Source organism: Mycteria americana, chromosome Z, assembly GCF_035582795.1.
Source record: "Mycteria americana isolate JAX WOST 10 ecotype Jacksonville Zoo and Gardens chromosome Z, USCA_MyAme_1.0, whole genome shotgun sequence".
Lineage (NCBI taxonomy): Eukaryota > Metazoa > Chordata > Aves > Ciconiiformes > Ciconiidae > Mycteria > Mycteria americana.
In genome coordinates, this window is record NC_134396.1 from 28,483,278 (window position 1) to 28,505,642 (window position 22,365).

Below are 22,365 nucleotides of genomic sequence, written 5' to 3' on the forward strand. Positions count from 1 at the left end.
AAAACCATAGTTCCCCATCTTGGTCATCCACAGTTTCTTGATATAAAGCCTTATCCAAGGTCCCTGGAAAACAATGGGAACTTCTACAGTGGGTTACTGACTTTGAGTAAAGGCTCTGGGTCTTGTGGCTTTTGAGGGACAGCTTTCTATTGTTGTCTTAATCAGTTGCTAAGTTGCATATATGTGCTGAGAGAATGAAGGCTGGAATTTCTGTTGCATGCTATTGTTGCTAAAGTTTATTTATAACTGCCATCAATTTATTATACTACTGACTAAAATCAGTTCAAGTGACTGAGGCATGGCTTCTGGAATTTAACTGATGAAGCTATAAGCCTATTTTGTCTAGCTATTTAGTCATACATAAGCCACTCAAAAACAATTTTTAAAAGACTTCAGAGTGATAGTTGTATATACAGTGTGTTGTGCTGCCAAGCCAATCAGGCAATTTTCTGTGTGCTATGCAGATCTTGGAAGTGGGTACAATTTGAATGTACCTGAAAGTGTTAACATGAATGATTAAATTGCATCTACTGATAGCACGGAAATTTTTATCTGTATCAGGTCATGGTTGTGATGACTGCAGGATTGGGCTTGCTTTATTTATATATTCTGTCTAATTAGCAAATGTTGTAAAAACTGTTTTCTTACACTGGCTTTAGTATGTGTGACTGCAAATATTAATAATATTGCTTTTGAAAAGGTTTGAGAATGAGCTTTGTGTTTTTTTTTCCACGGCGTGCAGCTCACATTACTACACATATGATGCATCTCTTTGGATTCTAACACTGTTCAGATATAACAGTTAATTTTTCTTTTTGTCTCAGGAGAAGCTAACCTTCCTCCATAGCTTATACCAGCGTTTGGTAGCAGGCTGTGTGCTTATAAAACAACCAGAAGGCATCCTAGATAGATTCTCTTGGTCTGAGCTTTGTGCAGTCTTGCAGGAGAATGTTGATGCCCTGATCTTAGACCTCAACAGGGCTAATGAGAAGGTAAGTGTCCTTAGGCACCAGCTACCTCTATTAAATTCAGTGACATTTGTCCACATCACAGTATCATTAAAAAGGACTGACATTCATCTTATTTCAAAAAGAATTTGGACGTTAATAATTCAATACCATTAATTATGGCTTGTCTACAACTCAGTTTGATGCCATTGCTGTGGGCATGTAAATGTGACTGAAGTCTGTATGAAGTCTCTAAGCTCCACTTTCTGTGCAGGACATGCTAATAGTACTAGCCAATATTAGCCACAGGGACCTAATTAAAAGAAAATAAATTAATCTTACTGATGAAGCAATTCAAAGAACTTAGTCATTTACACTAATAAAGCAAGTCTTTATTTTAGCATAAAACAGAAACAAAATGCACTTACTCCAGGAACATCATCTTTAAATTATATGTTTATGATTCAGAGGTACTATCTGAAAAAATGCCACTGTGTTTCTTTGGTTTAATTGTAACTTTTGGATTATGAAATTTGTATTCAGAAATACAATAGAAAATATAAAACATGTCAATATTTGTTTAAGGGAGAAGCTCTGCTTTTCTGAATGATTATAATGTGAATAAGCTTATGTGGCCTTTCTCCCCAGAAATCCCTCCATTTATAGGAAAGGACCTCTTTATAAATATCTTAAACTGGCTCCACAGACTAATACACGCCACTCTTCAGGATTTCAGTTCATGTTCTGGCTCCATCAGGCCAGTCCTACAGTCTAGTAGAGTGACTCCAGTTCTTGGCTGCCCTGACATTTTGTTCTTGAGGCATAGGAAGGGAAAAGCTCTTTGGGACATTTCTCATCTGCTGGAATTGTGACCACTCTTCTGGCCTGAGTAAGGGACAGGGCTGGTTACAGTGAATCGTTTTGACTCTGCTCATCATTTAGTAAATAGCCCAGCAATCAATGGCAATTACTAAAGAGGGATAGTATGAAATAAATTCTGGGTTATGTAGACTGGGTGTACATTTCTATTTTCCTTTTGAAGTAAAGGAGGAAAGGGAATGGAAGGGAAGGGAGTGAACATTGTTGGCAGTGTTTGGGGGGGTTGTGTCTTACTGTTTCTTTCTTTTTAATTTAGTATGGTTATTGAGATTGATTGTGAGGTCTCTAGGGCTCTTCATGTACTTACGAGCTTTTCAGGGATTTGGGGCAGTGTTGTTACCTGTGTTGTACCTGCTTTCTGAGAACAAAATTTTTCTGCAGTTTTGTGTGATCTATTTTGGAAGGCATCCTGCTGATATTCTCTAGTAACAAAGAGTAGGCATGTGTATTTAGAGGTCATTGTTAGCTTGATTCATTAGTCCATTTAGTTTGCATGGGAGCTGCAAAGTTAAACCACAGAGTGAATCCCTTCATGCTTGTTGAAAACACATCATAAACTAATGAGCAACTTGTGAGAAAACATTCTGTATGCTAAAATTTCCTGAAATTATTTTAATACTTAATAATATATGGAATGCCTTGGCTTTCCAATAAAATAAAAATAAAATGAAGGGCTATTTTTTCATTATTACTTGCAATCCTTGCAAACTGCTAAAGCACTGGTATACTCAGATTACTCATTTAGCAGCACAAGATTTAATGCACTTGTTTCAAAAAAATATGGGAAGTGTCCAGTTCAGGTTTGCAACAAAGAAGTCAGCAGATACCTGCAAGGTTGTATAAGGATAGCAAAAGTGAAACCAAGGAAAATTCATTATTCCAAAATATGTCTCACTTTTGTTGCAAGCTTCAAGTAAGTAATCTGTCGTGAAAGGCTTTTACTTAGTTTTAATAAATATGTTGAAGAAATTACAATTTAGATTTTATGTTGGAATAGTCTGCGCTTAAATTAATATGTACAATTAAAGTAAAAAGGTGATTTGAGAGGTAAAAGAATTTCTTTTTAAATGCGTGTCACACAGATATCTCACCTAGAATTTGTTTGTAAGAACAAGTCTGATACTATGAAGGAGCTTCAGCAGAGCCAGGAAGATGCTTTTAACAAAATGGCTGAACAGATGAAAGCACAGGAAAGCTGTTGGCAGAAACAAAAAAAATACCTGGAACAGCAGTACTCAGGTCTCCTTGTGGAAGTTCATGAAAGGGCACAGGTATGGTGGTGTGAACTTCTGATTTTTTTTTCCTTATAAATATTTAATGGATTATTTCAGTAGTTTAAGCTCCTAACCAATTTAAGGTTGTTTGGGAATTTTAGTGTATCTTTAAAATAAAAAAACCCAACGCTGTGGTAGTATTAACTTCATTTATAATAAGGAATAAATGACTGTGTTAAAACATTCCAGAAATGAATTGCTTAATTTGGTCTAGCAGTTGCTAGTGATTTTTTTTGAGAATGTTAAAGCTGTAAGATTGAAATTGCTTATTTTAAGAATTATATAGGGCAGCAGTTACTTTTTCAGTGTCATGCTTTGCAAAGACTCTGTAGAGTAACAGTAATGTCGTGTCATCTGGGGATAAATTTAGGTGTATGCATTCTAAGAACTAATTAGCAGTTACAGTGGTAGATTTCAACAGTATTAAAGGACTTCATTATACAGATACTACAGTGAGCAATGGTTCAAAAGTGTAAAACTGTTGTCACTGATTGTTAGAAAAATTATTTGCAATCTAAAATTTTCACTGTTGTTCTACAGCCACAATCCATTGTCTTTCAGGTCACATTCCTTTACACGTGTTTCAGTTAAAAGTGTTGTGAAATATAGAAAATAAGATAGACCTTGTTATTTGTGACTGCCATCTGAAACTTACTTCATCAGAAGAATGCTATATTTGACTCAGATTTTGGGCTTGGAAGTCTTTGCACTCCAAAGAATGTATTTATGAAGTATTCTTTAGACAGAGCAATTTACGGTAATTTCTTGGAAATGAGTTAAAATCTTGTATATATTTTTTGCTTGATGTTTACATTTCACATAGGATATTGGCAAGGCTAAAAACATCCCTATGAGTGGGATAAATGGCATCCAGACTTCTATTAAGTTCCCCCAATTTCCTGTAGTTTCATCTTATGAAATCATTGCCAACAAAAAGAATGATGAAATGAGGAAGCTTAATTTTAATTTTAAAAATGACTTCTCCTTCCTAAAGAAAGAGGGGAGTTACGCAGTTTAGGTTGCTACGTCCTATGAATGTTGCACAAAAGAAGGGTCTGAGTCATCTCTTTCAGAACTCTAGCGTATTGTGGAGGATTGGTGCTCTGCAGTACTGCACCATTCTTCAGGATGGCGCTAAGTCTGTCAGTCTTCTCAGCTGCATTGTGTAGACAGCAAGCAGAGCATGGACTGAAAACATGGCTGTCTTTTGTGGAGCATGCATTAGGCTTGTCTTCTGGAAAAGATTTTGTCGGTCAACTTGCTGTACAGGACTACTGGGTTTCTAAAAGGGAAATGGTTTCCCTTAGAAACATCTGGGCATGTTTTCTAACACAGGTTATGTAGTGTTGGAGTACAAGCTGGTCGTGTTGTAATCTAGGCAGCGCAATGTCTGTATACACTTAGATGATTCAACAAAACTTTGTCTCATCTTTTTTCCCTCCCATGTTCCAGTTTGCCTTCCTTACCATTCAGTGTCAATCTGGGAAGAAGACAGTCTAATTTCTTCTGGATTTCTGATTTGTGGCTGACTTTGGACCTGCCAATACCAGATTAAGCTTTTCCTTTTCTGGGATCCATAGGGTCCATGGATGTCTGCTGTTAGGACTATCCTAATTCTGATTGCTTGTTTTTCATAAGCTTTGACTGTCTTTTACATAATGCATTTTGAGCCTGTTAGCCATATTATCTGCAAGATCACTGCTCTGTTGGATCAGAGGTGTGCAGACAGACTAATGTTGTAGCCTTATTTCCATAGGAAACAAGGAAGAATGTGCCACAAGTTAGGGAATGTCTTCAAAGGGTCTTTTATATATTACTGAGTGCCAGTGTTTACATAAAGGCACAGAATGCAATATTTAAATTTAGTTATTTTAGCAGGCTTTATTCATTAAATTTTATAGGAAACATATAATCAGTGTAAGTGGAATATAATTTGCCAGTATTCTGTATTTCATTGTAGAACTGTGGGTCTCATTGCTCTAGGACATTGATTCTAGCACTACAAGGAAACTGTAGCTATTAGCTGTCTTTTCCATCCAAAGATCTGAGTGTTAATTACAAGCAGTTTAATGAACTAATTCCTTGTAGGTGTTAGTTCCTTTCTGGAAAGGGAAGGTGAGTGATTTTTGCTGTCCCGCACCAAGCTAATGGTTCGTCAGAGGATGCATCCTTTTGTTTGTAACTGTCTTCAACCAGTATTCCATGCCTTCTTCTAGACATTTTCTCCTCAGAACTCCTGGATTGAGACTTCTTTAGTTTTTCCAATTGTTGGTACATGTGCGAAGGCAAAGTGAAGACTGTCAATTCAGACTCTCAGGATTTAACTGAGAGCTCTAACTGCACAGCAATATGAGTAATGTATCTTGGAAATTATTGTTTTGGTTTCTTAGAACTGCAGTAGAGAGTTGAGGCTTTTCAGAATGGTCTCCTTATGATTAAAATGTAACGTTGCAAAATCTGGAGGTTTTAGTAGCAGTGACACCTGCCACTGCTTCTGTCCCCAGCCAGTACTGTTCAGGGTCCCTGACTCCAAGATAGGATCTATGGATGTTAATAGGTACTACTTCACAGCTGTTACTGTAGGTCAGATGGATGGTGTAATCAGAAAGCAGTTTCACTGTTTTTCTGTAGGGCAGAAATTCCCAGAGTGCCCTTATCACAGATCAGCAATAAACAGGGCACTCTATAGATACCGCTCTTGTTTGTCCGTGGTCTCCATGTTTGGAGAGTCAATGGAGCTTAAAATGCATATCCTTTTTTCTTGCCTTTTGTAGCAGGAGTGCAGTCCTCTTGATTTGATAGTGGGCCATTTTGAAAATGTTACTATTCCTGTTCCTTAGCCTCACACAAATTATTTATTCAGACTGTGCACAGTCTCATAGGAAATGTCCTCTGAATTTTAACTATCAGTTGTTGTTTGTTTGCTATGCAGACATTTATTAATCTGTCCCCATTTTTTGTGGCAACCACTTAAAATAGAAGGGTTTTGTTCTGATATGCAAAAACATGTTGTAAGAGAAAAATCCTGTAAGTACTTTAAAAATGTTAATTTCTACAGAAAAATAAAAGGTTTGCTAAATAGGAAAGGGAAAATGTCCTCTAGGGAGGAAAAAATGTCTTTTATTGGCTTTTTTTTTGTTGTTGTTTGGAAGCCTTCCTTTTGTAGCAAGACAGTTGAATTAGCTAAAGGCTGTAGTATCTTGCAATTGTATCAAAAGTAAGTGCAATCACTGCAAAAGGAGGAGAAGTACGTGTAACTGTACTGTTCCTGACCCACCGGGACTCTGTGATGGACATGTCTGGCCCATGTCCTTAAAACACAGGAAAGAAATGGAGGACAGTGGTGTTGATGTTGTTTATTTAGAGGTATAGATGTATATATTTAGAAAAATAAAACAGCTGAAATACAGGAAAACCTTTTGAAGTCATAGTGTCATTGTATTTCTAGTTTCTAGTTCTGTTTTCATGCCAGAATAAAGGATAAGGACACAGTAAGAAGTAGGATAAAATAGTGTTGCTAGTAGCATCTGATTTTTCATTAAGCATTCTTGGAATCCACCAAGCTCTGCAACTCAATGAGGTGTCCCTCAAAGCTCAAACACCGAAGGAAGCTGGCTTGCCAATGTTTAGGAAGAGAATTCTATGTCCCTTTCAAAAACTGTGCTTTTAAGCTTTGAAGAAAACACTAGAAACAGTGTGGGCTAAGACAAAAGCAATTACTAGCTGGTAAAAACAAGAAGGTGTATTGTCTTACAAAACTTTTACATTTCTGTAGTGAGAGACTGTCTTGTTCACTTTTGCATATTACCGTGTAACCATAAGCATAAAAACACTAAGCTTTTTTAAAAAGTAAGCTTTAATTAGCCAGAGCATTGAATGTTAGTATTGCTGCCCAACAGCCCTGTAGGGATCACACTTTGTTTACTCAGATATTGGCCTTTCACCTGTGATGGCCAGAAACCATAAGTTGTTTTCTAAATTCAGCTTACCTTTTCAGTTCCTTCCAGTCATGCTATCAGGGTTTTTCTATAAAAATCAAACACTGTAAATAATGCAGTAGCACTGAAAGTATTGTACATGTTCATACTTAAGTTTACAGTAGTAAAGTGACATATGAGCCCTGTAAATTGCATTTTGTAATTAAATCTTTTAGTTACCTACTCTATTTTTGTATCACTGAAGGTATTTTAATAACACTACAAATTCTTCCTCCTCCAAAAAAAAAAAAAAAAATTTATTTGGTCAAAGACATTCTGAACTGATGAGGGTACATCTCTAGAAGCATGGAATCTTTTATTTCCATTCTAGGGATAGCTATGTATTTTTTTTTTTTCCCCCGTTATGCTTGCAGGATGGAGGAGGGAGAAGAAACTAGGGTGCCCACCTCACCACTTGCCTGGGACCTGTACCAAACAGAACACACGGGAATGTGGCTGGATGACACCATTTTACTTCTCTTTTGGCCACTGCTAACAGGAATAACCTCACCCCATTTTTAACAAATTTGCTTGTAGCTCTAAGAGAGGTAGTTGAAGCATAGCATAGTCCTCTCTTCTTCATCATATGGACTTGTTATTCCGTTCACGTTTACCTTTTTGTGTCTGTGTATTAAGCATTTAACTTGAGCTTGTGGGTTCTTTGTGAACAGTGCCTAAAATTTATTGTATCACTGGATCCTGTTTAAATGTAGCCTCAAGTGGTTGTTCCAATCACAGAGGACTCTCATGCATCAAGAAGCCAGTCTAAGTCTCTGAGGTCCCAGCATAGTCTCTTGATTCCTGTACAAGAACTACATGTTCTGAAAAGCAACCAGTCTGCACGGTCTAACCTTAGTCCTGGCATTCCCTGGCTTGTTAGTGTCTTCATTTTGCTACACCAGTTTACTGTTTTAAATCTCCCTCTTTCCCTATTTCAGAGTATATAGAGGAAATGAAAAAATGTTTTGCGAGTTGAAAAAAATCTGTAATGGCACTAGTCAAAATAAAAATATCTGTATTACACTGTTCTTTTGAAAACTCAGTTCTGTATGAGAACTAATTAATCTGTGAATATATAAGTAGGGGGTTGATTACAAAGTAATTAAGAGATCACCTTTACTTCCCCTTTCCCAGCTGCTGCCAATCTGTCTAGGTTTGTCTTCCAGAGTTTTCCTTCTTTTTTCCCCTCTCTCTTACACTAACTTTCTTTTCTGCTTTGAAGAGCAATGTTCTTTCTGAAATTGGAGCATGTAATTGCTTATTGTTAAGACGACTCATAAAACTGTGTTGTGGACAGCCAGGTACTGCTGGACCTTCTGTGGGCTATTGCAGTACTAGTGTGAGAAATCTGGAGTCTATTTGTAGTTGAAGATTGTGCAAATTTTCCTTGTACTATTGATTTGTTTTCATATATCTGGTTCTGTAACTGTTTGCTAGGAGAGATACTTTGACAGTCATTACTAATAATTTTTGTTCCTTTAATGTGTTATTTGAATCTGAAAAAAAAATTCTTTTAGCTTTTGTCTAGGTAAAAATGATTTTGTTACTTTAAAAAATATCTTCTAGTGAATATTTCTTCTGGTTTTGTTTGTTTTTTCTCCTTATCACAGGAATACCAAGAAACAGCAGAGAAAAACAAGGAAAAAATTTATGTCCTTGAAAAAAAAAGGGAGAAATTGGCCCTTGAAAATGTTTCTGTGAAAAATACGTTAACGCAGATTCAGAAGGAGCATTCATCTCTCCTGGCAGCCTGTGCGCTATTGGCAGGTGCCCTGTATCCCCTCTATGGCCGATTGTGTGCTATGTCTTCCCAAAGAGACCTTCTCCAGGATCAGGTCAACATTTATGAATTAGTGAACCAGGAGATTAGAACCCTAGTTCATGCTCTCTCTGATGCAGAGGAAAACAATCAAGATGAAGCAAAACTGAAGAAAAGAAAATTCAAAAGCCTGATTCGTGTATTCCGAAGAGGTGTGATTGCAGTTTTGGCAGCTAACAGACTTAAAGTTTTAGCCCAGTCTTCTAGTTCACTCTTCTCTTGGGTAAATGGCTTCAAAGAAGGCATTGGAATTCTAGTTTGTATAGGAGACTCCAAAGGCAAGCGTAATCTGTCAAGTAAGCTAATTGTTTTCTTCTTTGATAAGTGTTGTGTCAAATTACATGGTTAGTGAATAACAAATAGTAATATTATTAATAGAGTGTAAATACAAATTTGGTGACATTTTGACAAATGTAATTTGTGGATTCATGATTGCTGGATTTCTTGACAAATGTAATTTCCCCTAAAAGGAAATGCTTAGTCTGTTAAGCATTGAAAGAAAAGTTACAGCTACACATGTGAACTCATACTGTTTGATATCCTTGACATTTGTGTTACGGATTTCAGAAATAGGTGCTACTGCATCTTCTCTGTTGTAAATATCTTGTAATGTTCCTAAATGGTTGACCACCAACATATTTTTTGAAAAGATATTTCGTCTTCTCTTATTAATAACTTTTAATATTTATTTCCTACTAAAAATGCAAAAAGGTGCTTTCTGATTCAGGTAAAATATTAGGATAGGATTTCTAAATTTTTCTTTAGAGATTATGTAGTCTTTCTGTTACCTTTCTGTTACCAGCTCATGCTTCCCCCTACAAGGATAAATGATACCAAAAATGTTTCCCAAACTAGGAGATCCATCTACTTTTCTGTTTTAGTAGTTCTGGAAGCATATTTAATACAGGCTAAATGGTCCTGAAAGAAGAATTAGTTTGTGGCTTATATACTTAGGTTTGGTCAATTTCTGAAACAGCTGAAGATTGTAGTGTGCCTTATCTAAGTTACTCAGTTTTATTGGTAGCTACAATTCTGTTTCACAGGTCGCAAAGAGGAACAAATTCACTGTGTTGAAGCACTCAGCTGGTTTACTAGTTCTAACCTCCTTGCTGCAGTAATCAGCTCTCTCACTGAATTACAGGATGTTGTGAACAAAACAGGTAATTTTAAAAGTATATTCTTGTAGTAGAACATAAAATAATCAGGGTGGTTACATAATTTCCATTTTTAGGATTTTATCTAAACTATTCTGGATCAAACCTCTCGAGAGCTGCTGCATTGTTGGAACAGAGTAATTTTCTTTAATTGGTGATATGGTACGTCATCATTTCGGTATATAGAGTCATGGAAACAGAAGGCTGGCGATTGCTTTTAGAAAGCATATAAACAGTTTTGCCTGCTTTGTTGTGAAATAGAAAAAACCCATCTACACCATGCCAATAGATATTTGGCTAACCTGTTCTTAAAAGCTTCCAATGAAGTAGTATTTACAGGCTTCCTAGTTATCTTGTTCCACTGTTCTAATACTCGAAAAGTATTTCACTGAAGCTCAACCTAATTTTTTTCCATAGAGAAAATCTGCGTCATTTCTGTCTATTTGATCTGTGTATTTCTTAAGTGCAAGCCCTAAAACTGGCACATATTCAACCTGGGACATTACCGCTGCTGACTGAAAGGAAGTAATTTCCTACTGTTTTTTATATGATATGAATCTAGAATTTCCAAATTGCTGGCATCTGGAAAACAATTGAATTTGATGGATACTATTTTCATTTGGTTTACTCGCTACCTTGTGGTTTTTGAGAGAAATAAAATGCTCTCAATTTACACAATGTATAGCAGTCCTTATTTTCCCTACCGTGTTCCCTCTCTAAGTTTATGCTTGATTAGATTTGTGACTAGATTCCCTAATTTTCTCAGTCTCTCCTCGTATAGAATTCTGCTATGCCTGTGGAAAATTTTAGTGCAAATCCCTGGAAATACCACCTCTTGATTCCCAGCTGTTAACTATCTTCCTTAATTTCTTTGCAGTGAGGACTGATACAAGATCTCACTTGGTTCCTCTGCATTGCTGTCATCCTTAGTTATTTGGTACCCAGTAGTTTCAAAGTCCCACAGTTCTGTCACGGAATAAAGGATATTAAAGGAAAGATAATTTATATGAATAAAAGGAAATAGCAGGACAGAGAGAAGGTGATACATTTCCTAGAAGCCTGAACAGTGAACTGGTACTAGAAGTCAGCCATTGAATCACAAGTGCTTTGATTCACTTTCAGGTGCTCTCTTCTTTGATCATCCTGTTTTCAGTAACTTGAATTTACATCCTTACAAAACAAAGTTTGAATTGTGTTTCAGAATATTTTCAGGGTTTATACTGCAAGTATTCCTATGCATAGTGTGTTGAGTAATAACAGCAAATTAAAAAGGAATCAAGAGAAACTTTACAGCGGCATCTATGTGCTGGAGTGACTAGTTAGAATACCCTAAACCTCCTGATATTTGGCCAGTATTGAAGTACATGAGAATTCTGGTGGACTCTATTTACTTGATATCTCTGCACTCAACACAGTTTTGATTTTGAGAATTAGGAAAAGCCATGCTGAGAATGTTATGGTCACAGTCAGTCTGGTGATTCTTTCATAGCTTATCTCTATTTTAAGTCACTTTCACAGAACCTCAAGATCTAAATTCCCATATATTACTTCGAATTCTGTCGCTCACGAGATCAAAAGTCTCCCAAGAACCTTTGGTTCAGAAAATAGTAATAATTTAAGGTTGGACATGAAATTTCCAGAAGTACTGAAGTGATAAGGCTCTGAAGGAATATATTTGAAAGAAAGCTTGCATACTTAGGAAATTATTTTATGTTCTGTAAGTCATATTTCAAATAGGATTTAAACCTTCAAACTGACTTAAATGATTTTGAATTTTTTTTTAATGTAAATAGGCAGCCTGAGGAGGCATCTGCTCTCTTCAGGTATTGAAATAACAGCAGTTCCAGATTACACTGCACATCACAGGAGAGAGTAGGCACAAGAAGGTGCTATGTGGATCTACAATACGGAATGGTTCGGTGTCTTAAAAATGACTTTTAAAGATGGCTAGGTTCTGAGGAACCATTTGAGGCAATTGAAAGAAACCATATCCAGATCACGCAGATAGCACTGGAACTTTTGGGCTTGTGCACTCTGGTGATTTGAGGCACATTTTGTGATCTTTTAACTTTTAAAAAAGTAGTTTTGGTTTGATATTCATGATCATTTCCCTTCACACTGTTCGTTAGTTTGGTTCTCATTCCAGCATGTCTTGGAATGATCTCTTAGCTTCAATCTGAATACAAGTTCATTGAAGTGTTGGGGGTTTTTGTTTTGATTTGATTTGGGTTTTTGTAAGGTAATTTTGTAGGTTTTTTTGAACAGACTCTGTACTGCGATAAACCAGAGAAAGTAAAGGTCAAGTTTTTTGAATACAAATATAATCAACTGTTACATACACAAAGATCTTGAAGCTTAGCATGAAAATTTTTGTTTTGTGTAGTACTACTAAGTTCGTCCTGCTGACTGTTCTATTTCACCAAAACAGAGTAAACCAGAATTCTTTCTTCGTCTGCCAGTGAAGTAAGATTTGTCACTTTTCATTGTCTTTTTCTTCATTAGTTTAATGTAAGAATTGATTGCTCTTTGTGATATACTTGTATTTGTGTTAATAATTTCTTATACCCATCACAATGTATATCATTTAATGCTTTTATTGTAATTCCTTGATCCTTCGTGAGCAGATACTAAAAATGTATATACTTAAATGGTATATTCTCTTCCCAGTGATTATAGATACAGTTTCTTATGGAATTGCATTATATTCTTATTTTGTCTTTCAAAGTGGTCAGTAACTTGCATCAACATATTTCTGTGTATTTACTCCAAACTGCTCTTCATAAAAAAAAAATAGAGGTGATGATTTCCTTTTTTATTACCCATCCCAAGAAAGTGCCTTAAGTTGTGGATCCTGAACTGTACTAAATAACAGGAATCCTGGTTATGAAGTGGAATGATTGTTTCAAAATGCTACAACACAATTGCCTGAACTATTTTTATTAATTTATTTTTAATACAGTTAAACCGGGAGTTCTAGACATAGGGAAACGGGCTGCCATCCTAGGTACTGCACATACGGAGAAATACTGTATTTTCTGGCAGGCAAACAATCTTGTGTAAAATGAGATACCAGGAGGAAACACTAGGAAAAATGAAGGAATGGTAGCTCATTGACAGTATCCTTGTTTGGTATTTACCAAAAATCATGGTAAAGGGGAGTTTTTTAGATGGTTTTGGTGTCATCTTACATGGAAGGCAGTACAAATGTTCTAGTTTTAATTTTACGTTAATTTAACTAAACATTCGAACTAGTGAATGCAGCATGACTGGAGAAAAGAAATGGTCTTTGAAACTGAAAGACAGGTAGGACAGGATAATCTGTGATAAGAGTTAAAATGATAAAGGTGGCTTATCTTTTATGTGATCAGTAATAGAAAATGAACACAAGGAAAAGAGAGGAACCTTGGCCAAAGTACACAGAGCATTACAATAGCAGTTTCTTCTGGGTATAAGAATAATTTTTTTTTTTTTCTTTCAAAGGATGTTTTGTTAGTTGAAGTGCAAGATAAAAATGCTGGATAAAATTTTTAGCTTTAAAGATGAATAGAAGAAGCACTGTCTTAGATGTGAACAAAGACAGATTTACTACTAGCTGGGGTTATGGAGAGCATGTACTCCAAAAAGGTACTCCAGTTAAGCACTGGAATCATTGGAATGGTGGTATTTTGAAACCAAGCAGGAGAATGGCTCTGAAAAAAGAATATTTGACTTTATCATGTGCTTTTTGTTTGTTTGTTTGCTTACAGATAATTTAATCTCATGTGTAAATGGTAAATTCTTTATGATGAGAGTTGTAATCTAAAAATATCAGTAATCATGTTTTGTTTGCTTCAAACCTTTGATTTTATTCTCGCAATGTAGAAAGAGAAATTATTTAACTTAAAAAAGCTATGGGTTTTTTTCTGTTTATAGTCTTAAGTAAATATTTTAATTCACTGCAGCAACAGGAGATCTTCTGTACTACTGAATGTAAATAAGCTCTTCCATGCTTGTCATCTTACACTGATAGTATCATAAGACAAGTAATGACAGATTAAGACCTGCCTAGCAGAGGGAAAACTAAATTACAAGACTTTTATTAAGGCATAAATAAACCTATTAACTGTTATCTGGAATACCAATTAGTGGAAGGAGCACTGACAATTTTATTTATCAACATTAAACACAATTATTAATTACAGACCTGACGAATCTAGCAGTAAGCAGGACATGTTGGGTGTGCTGGGGCCTTAAGTCCATTATATGAGAAGGATGATTACCAAAATCCTATGGGGAAATAAGTAATTGTAGCTGTAAAATTTTAATTGCCTTGGAATAAGGTAAATTATATTCTCTTGTCTCAGAATATAAATAGTATGGCATTAAGGTACCAAGCCTCACTAATTTTGAACAGCAAATGATTTAGACATCTATAGAGGGGAGGGAACAGGAGTCAGGAAACCCTCAGAAATTTGCATTGTAAATATTGCGATAAAGTGATTTACCATGTGCTATCACATCTGACATACTTGACCTGGCTTGCATTTGCTTGCATCTGTCTTACATGTTTTCTGAATTACAAAATTAGAACACCCAAGAAAGACTTAATAAAATACAGTATTGGAGGAGAACATAAAAACCAACTGGAAAATTATTCTTTGCCAAACACATCCTATTCTTTAGAATCCTGTTCTACCCTTCCATCCAAAGATTGATTGGAGTAGAGTGTTCAGTGCTAGATACAGAATTTGTCCCAAAGTTTCTCTGAAATATCCCTGTGAGCTCAATCTTCCACTCGTTAATGGAAATTTCATACTGAGTATTTTAAAGATGCTATTTGCTGTTGTTGCTTTTTTCCACTGAAAAAAACCCCAAACTAATAACCTACTTGATGTTTCTTTTTTGTTGTTGTTTCTTAAAGATCCAAAGCCCTGGCTTTCTGGACACTTACTTGTAAGTGCAGCCAGGAACTCCTTTTCAAAACTTATGGACAAGCTGAATGTAATAATGGAGTCTGTTCCACTAGACAGCATCAGGAGCATTACTTATCTGGAGAAAGACTCCTTGGTACAGAGGCTGGCTCATGGACTGCATAAAATAAATACCCAGGCCCTGGAAGCTGGATTCTGTGACAGACTACCCATTATGGTATGTATATTTATAGTGCTACTTCATGTAAACAGTAGGTTCACAGCATAAGTGTTAGTGAATCTCTCTTGATAGTACTGTTAATTTTTTTTCGGATTGTTTATGAGTCCATTACATTGAAGTCAACTATATAAAGAATCAGAAATTGATTTGCAACACCTAAAAGCATTAGCACATGAATAGATCTTTTATTGTCAAAGAATTTTAAGATATTTGATGTATCCAAGAAAAAGATTTTTTAAATTCTATCTAAATTGTATTTGCTTTATAAGAACAAACTTGCTTTTGGCTTTAACTAAATGTTAAGGTTCTTTTTTTTTCTTTTTTTATTTTCTTTTTATTTTTCTTTTTTCTTTTTTTTTTCCTTTTTTTCTTTTTTTATTTTATTTTTCTTTTTTCCTTTTTTCTTTTTTCCTTTTTTCTTTTTTCCTTTTTTCTTTTTTTCTTTTTTCTTTTTTTCTTTTTTTCTTTTTTTTTCCCTTTTTTCTCATGCTTACTGTTCCATCTTTCAGAAAAGATAACCTTCTTCCCTTTAACCGAAATGAAAGGATAAACTCTTTCTCACGTAATCTGTCTTGTGGGCCTTATGTGAAAACAGGTACTTCCTTGAAAACAGCATTTTCAGTAACTCTCAACAGTAGGTGAAACAGATTCACATTTTTGCATTCAGGTGTGTCTTTTAGAGATGGAGGACAAAATGACAGCTTTGTCTTAATTTGCTTGGATATTAAATGTGATTGATTTTATTGCTAAAATATCACATTTTATAGCACATGAATTTGTTTCTATTTCCTAACAGAAAAGTGTAGCATCCTTGCAGAAGCAAATATTTGAATTTACACAAAGGCTTCATACAGCAGAGGTGGAACGCCACTCACTGCGCCTAAAACTTGCAGAATTCAAATGGAGTTTCAGTGAGATGAAAAAAGAAGCTGACAAAGCCCAGAGCCTGCAAGAGAAATTAAATATGTTTAAGCAATCTGTAAGTATATTTGATTTAGAGAAGACTGCTTATGAGAGATCCTCGTTTTTACACATTTTTTGATTTGTGTTCTTTTGAAAAACAAGTATAAAATCAATTTACTATTAATAGAATTTTCCAGAAAACTTGTGTCGTAAATGTCACTAAGCTATAAGTCAGATGTATTTAGAAGTCTCTCCTTTCCACAGGAGTTTCTCTTTGATTTGTAGAATGAGGTATTCTGTGTAAATTACATGTTTGGTCTTCAGCAACCCAGGTTTTCTTCCGTATGTTGAAAATGTTGGTGTGATTTATATACCCTAAAAGGATTTTTAGATTTCACTTCAACAAAGTCAAGTCACCTGGAATGAGGGTATCCAATAAGTGTGTTCAGGAGAAGTTCATGAAGCATAAATGTACTATTTTAAACTCTGCATGGGTATTGCTGAATATTATGATAGACATTTACTGTATCTTTGAATATGGGTTATATCCTGAGCTAGTCAGTGCAAATTTTAGTGTGTCTGTTTCCTTGAAGGAGTAAGTTTATGGCAAGGAAAAAGAAAAGCCCTCTTCTGCATTCTCAGTAGCGCACATGCACCAAATTCCTCTGTCACTGATCGATTTACTTAGACACTACGGGTTCACTAACCTGTAAATAGCACTGTCTGGCAGAAATGCGAAGAGACAACACAAAGGTTCCTTAACCACTTGAAGCCACAGTATAGTGAGTAATGGACATGGTGTTTGAGCGATTGATGCCATTTTGTGGGTTCTTGGTTTGTCCTGTCATACTCATGGAACTGTGCCTTCAGTTGGAGGGAAAAAAACTTGTCTTGCTCTAGCATGCTGGAGGTTCACTGGGCACCTTTCCTCCTAAGAAAATGTTTATTTTCTGTATCTTGCATTCACAATTGAGCTCCTGTTTGAGATACCTGAGAAAGTGAATGGATTAGGATTCTTTTATGTGCTTTACTGCTGAACTGTATAACCAAAATAGTTGTGTCCCAGAATAAGTAGCATTTTCTGTAGCTGTGCCCAGTGTTGATCCTGAGGCCTAGTTAGTGGACCTGTCACTGTGTCCCAATCAAAACAATTCCAAGCAGAGAATATTTAATAGATGATTTCACATCCATTCTCCTTCATGTTCCTAGCTGCTAAATATGTGGTTTTTTACTGAAACAGACAAGGTTATATCTAATCATCTTCAGTTTTGTTCTTAATGGGTTTTATTCTCTTACAGTTCTGGGACAGTTAGGTGAAATTGTCACATTTTAGATTGTTGTTCAAATGTAGATGATGATTTTCCTTGAAGAATTATTTCTTCTTTCTGGAACATTTTGGGGAGGGGAGAAAGAGTCCAGGAAGACGTTTACAAGGGTTAATAAGATATGCACTGAAATGTGGAACAGTGATCTGCATATTTCCTTCTAAATATTGATTCTTTACAACCTGGGGTGCTAATTTGAATAGAATAATGAATGCATACTGTTTACAGTACCCTGAATATTTTTTGAAAGAACACAGTGAATAAAATTGTCTGCCGTTTCATTGTTTGGTGATCTGTCTTCATGTTAAAAACCCTAAATATTCATCTTTAGCATGCTTTTGTTTTAGAATTTGATATGTTTGCAAGTGGACCTCTGAAAGTCAAGCATGTCAACAAGTGAATACAGTTACACAATCAAACACAATTTATTTCCCTTATCAGAAATTGATCACCCATGAGAGGTTTGAAAGTGCATGTGAAGAATTGAATAACGCATTACATCGGGAGCATCAGGCACAAGTGCTTTTGAATGAACAGGCACAACAGCTACAGGAGTTAAATAATAAACTAGAATTGCACTCCAGTGAAGAAGCAGATAAAACCCAAGTCTTAAGTGAAACTGTAAAGGTAAGATGATTATCCTTCTGAAATAGGCACCAGAAATTTACCTTCTGGTGAATAAGCCAAATCTTGCAGTTCTTGTGCAAATAAAATTATAGGAGTAAATGCACACATACTACACAGTCCATTGGAATTTTAGGGTACTTGGAAAACATTTTCAGAATGAAACTTCAAGGTATAACTTCCCTTTTCTGCTTTTGGGACTGCGTGCTGTACACCAGAATCTGTAATCTGTGAAGTGTGTGGATTTTGCATGATACATAAGAGACAGCAGTTCTAGCTATCATGATGTGTTTGCAGACTATGGGAAAAATGAACGAAGAAATACAGGAATACTTGGATTTTTGGTAGAGATCATAAGAATATTTTAAAACCTGGATTAGCTGTTTCCTGAATGTAATCTTAGGGTAGAGAATGCATTTGTCAGCTAGGTGAGAGTAGGGAAAGATGCTTTTTCATCAGAATTTAGAATTTTCCCCAGACCTAACGAGTAATGAGGGAAAAGATGATGTTATCAGAATCTCTGATAGCAAATCAAGGAGCGCAGAGAGAATAAGAGATTTGAAACCAGATGAATATCTAACATGGGAAGAGAAGAAACCTTATGATGGCAGGCCAGCAATGTGTGGTGACCTGAGCTCTGCAGCTTTTATTTATTTTTTATTTAAAGCAAGCTTTCCTGCTTCTGTCTGCTCTTCAGCCCTACTACTCTCTTTCTACCTCCCAGTATTCTTCTGTGAATTGATAGTTGAGCAAAAGAGACTACTTCACTGATTTTTTGAGAAATAGAAGACCTTGTGATTCTGGGGAAGATTTAGGGAGGAAGTGATAAGGACTGTCAAGAGGCAGGAGGAGAACAAAAAGATGCAAGCTACAAACCTAGTAGAAATGTCAGAAACCACTGTTGAAAGTACAACAGTGAAAATGGATGTCAAGGAGGATGACTTGCAGCAGAGTTGAAGTTTGAAGTGATGTACAGTGGAGGAAGCTGAGGGATGTTGTTAAATTTATTAAGGAGGGTTTTCATTAGCAGTATTATTTACTAAAAATGCTTTACCTCACTAAGGTGAAAGACAATGACATTTCCGATTTACCCATTGGTTTTTGTTTTTTCTCCCTCCCAGTCACCTAACTTTGGGTGTTTCACTTCAATGTAAGAATAAATTTGTCTAATGTTTAAGTCAGGTTGCTTGTTAATACTATTGCTTTCTTGTCTTTGATTTATTTGGGAAGTACTTGAGTCAAGATTTTTAAATGGATATCAGGATCATAAAGAAGGGAAGGAATAGAAGACAGCTGTTATTTGAAATGTTCATTTGGGTCTGCTCTTTATACATTAATGCATGGTATTTCACCATGTTTTGCTTTATACCTTTAGATTTATTCAGAGGAAAAAGTCAATTGTAGGCATTTAAAATACAGGATGGAGTTTTAAACAGATCTATTACATGGATTATTTGATACTGAAGTAGATTTTACAGCTTCTGATTTTTATTAATTAAAGGCTGGATACAAATTTTTTGAGACATCAGTAATCCTAAAATGCATCCTAATTCTGCAACCCCCTAGCAGTTGTTTGCTACTGGAACAACTTAATTTAGTGTAAAATGCTTGATTATAGCTGAAAGCTATACAGATACAATAATGTAGCTGTTGTGATAGGATAGAGGCTAAGAAAGTTGACAAAATAAGCCTTAGAGCTTAAACTTACCACTTACAGTTACACTGATTTGGTTTTCTAACTGTATCACTCTGTATTCTTAATCCTTTCCATGGAGGAGTTTTGAACCAAATTTAAGTTGTAGACTTATTGCTGTGTTCTGTCCCTAAACTTCTGTTTAAATACCAGAAGGTTGATTGATATCTCTTAATTCCTTCATGATGTTTACTTACAATAGTTAGCACAAAATTGCATTGTGGCTGTAACGGCCTGTGTCAAGGAAGGAAACAAGATCAATTGTGGTAGCATGGCAACACATGTTCATGATCTAGTGTTTCTTGATTTTTTATCATGCATATATGATTTAATAATGTATACTTCCTAAATCATCACCTTGCCTTCAATTTTTATAATTGTTTTTTACAGTTCCAAACCTGTGCTGAATAAGTATTTCCTAAATTCAAGTAGCAGTTGTAACACAAACTACTTTGATACCAAGGGGTAAAAGGACTTTTTTGTGTTTTGAGCTCTACATGTTTGGGTTTTTAAAATTTAAGAAAAAGTCTTTCATAAGCTCTTTCCCCCCCCTAGTTTACCACAATCCCACTTTATTCATGGCGTTATTCATAACAGGCAGAAATGGTCTGTGCCTTTGCCCTGGCGTTTTAACTGATAGACCTTTTTCTCTGGGCTAATTGTTTTTTGTGACTTAAAATGGTTTTTTTTTGTAGCTCTTGTTTTGCAGTACAGTGCAACAACCTCACCTCTGTAATAATCAACCCTGACCTTGTAAAACAGTGTTCTTACAATTGCATAAGCTTTTAAACTCTTAAATACTATAGAAGTATGGAAAAAAAAAATGTTGCACTGAAAAAATATAGTAGGAAAAATATGTCTCCATCTTCATCTTAAGATACAAAATAATCTATTGGTCTAGACTAAGTAAATACAAAAATTTGGAGAATGTGATGGTGTACAAGTGATTTCGGATGGAGTAGAGTGTCATGGAGTAAAAAAACTTGCTTTGAATTCTTTATTCATAGTTTTTAAACAGGTAAGAAGGGGAAAAATATTAGATACTTTTACTTTTGATAATTTTAAGCTTATTCACACTTCAACAGCAATCAGTAAGGAGATATTTTGGTATTCATGTACTTTCATAAAGTAGGCTTATTAAAGGAGTAATACTTAATTTCTTAGCTTTATCGGTTCAGATTTTAATCCTGTATATTTTTATCTTCTTAATGGCATATACTATAGAGACATCCAAGGTAGCCAATTACATTCAAGGTCAGCTGGAACTAAGCAACTCTTTTACACCACTTTTTTTATTAGATGAGGTAAATCAGGAGCTCCGATTCCCCTGTCTTTGAAGAGAGACTTTTACACAAATGCTAAACAGGCATCTATAGTAGACATAATTTTTACTCCTTATACAAGCATCTCTTAATTCCAGTAAAATATTTTTTCTTCCTATTGACAGGCATAGTGTATGTATTTACTTCCTTTTAGGTATGTTAGTACCTGTAATGAAAACAATATCTTTTTAAGGTTTAATTTATGGAGCATGTCCTATAAATTGTTAATGAATAACTCTGTGTGCCTTTCAAGTGCAATACATATTAAATCATGTAACTTCCTACTGATCTGCCTCAAAATAGTCTTCAACACATGTTTTAGAAGAAGATGATACCTTAAATCTTGGGTTTATTTACTGAGTTTAGTGAAGCTGCCATGGATTTATGACAGCATGAGTGAGAAAAGAATCTCATCCAAGTGCTTTGATAACACTCACAGAAAAACGTTTTCTGATGGAAAGGTTTGGAGCGTTTATTTTCACTAGCTATTTCATTTGAATCGTTATATGCATATTCTGTGTTCAGAAAGTGTAGTATCCTTTCCTAAACAGACACATCCAAATTAATTAGATTCTGATGGAGACTGGGATTTCTAGGTTTGTTAGAAGTGGATATTTTCCCTGAGCAGGCCCTGTGTTCTTGGTGTGGATTTCAGGTGAAGGTGGTACACAGTTCGCTGCTTTTTGATGCCTTTCCTCTTCATACATTTATAGCCACATATTTTCCCTGAAAAATCATTTCAATTATTTATACAATTTCTTTTATTAATACCATTGCATACACTTTGCAAGTCAGTTTTATAGTTGGCTATTTCTGCAAATGATGCAGTGTTCTAACTTACAGAAAGGTTAAAAGGCCTCACTTACATGAGGAAGACCAAGTGATTTTCATGATTCTCAAACAGAACAGCAAAGACTACAGTCACTATAGGAACAGAAATAGGTTTTGGATTTTTTTTTTTTTTTTTAACTCCGACATCATAAGTTGGAAAGACTGTTAGGATTTGGGTGCACTGAGGAATATTGTTGATTCCCAAAAACTTGTTTGTCACTTTGTCAAGAAACAGCATTTCTGTGCCTTGCCCGGTTAAATTAAAGGCTGTTCTTTAAAGAAAGCAGTATAGCTCATTACCATTAGCATCTAACTTAATAGAGAATTTGTATTAATCAAGTTTAGCATGTTAAAGAGAAGCAAGATCCCCTCTGAATAGGTTAGAAACTAAAATTCATAATTCATTAATTAAATGTTTTTTTTTGATTTCCATACTCTCTATGTTCTGAACACCTAAATAATTTATAAAGTAGGTAAGAATGGATTA

At 35.3% G+C, this 22,365-nt stretch overlaps 1 protein-coding gene across 4 annotated transcripts in view; it reads left to right on the forward strand.

Annotated features, from left to right (window-relative positions):
* CCDC171 (coiled-coil domain containing 171) overlaps positions 1-22,365 on the forward strand; it is a 158,592-nt gene that overhangs the window by 61,863 nt on the left and 74,364 nt on the right. For all 4 annotated transcript variants that reach the window (XM_075527213.1, XM_075527216.1, XM_075527215.1 and 1 more), the window contains exons 14-20: positions 825-992; positions 2,909-3,097; positions 8,688-9,192; positions 9,940-10,056; positions 14,951-15,177; positions 15,977-16,159; positions 17,850-18,035. In XM_075527213.1, coding sequence (XP_075383328.1) covers positions 825-992; positions 2,909-3,097; positions 8,688-9,192; positions 9,940-10,056; positions 14,951-15,177; positions 15,977-16,159; positions 17,850-18,035 — 1,575 coding nt within the window. The remainder of the gene's footprint in view (positions 1-824; positions 993-2,908; positions 3,098-8,687; positions 9,193-9,939; positions 10,057-14,950; positions 15,178-15,976; positions 16,160-17,849; positions 18,036-22,365) is intronic.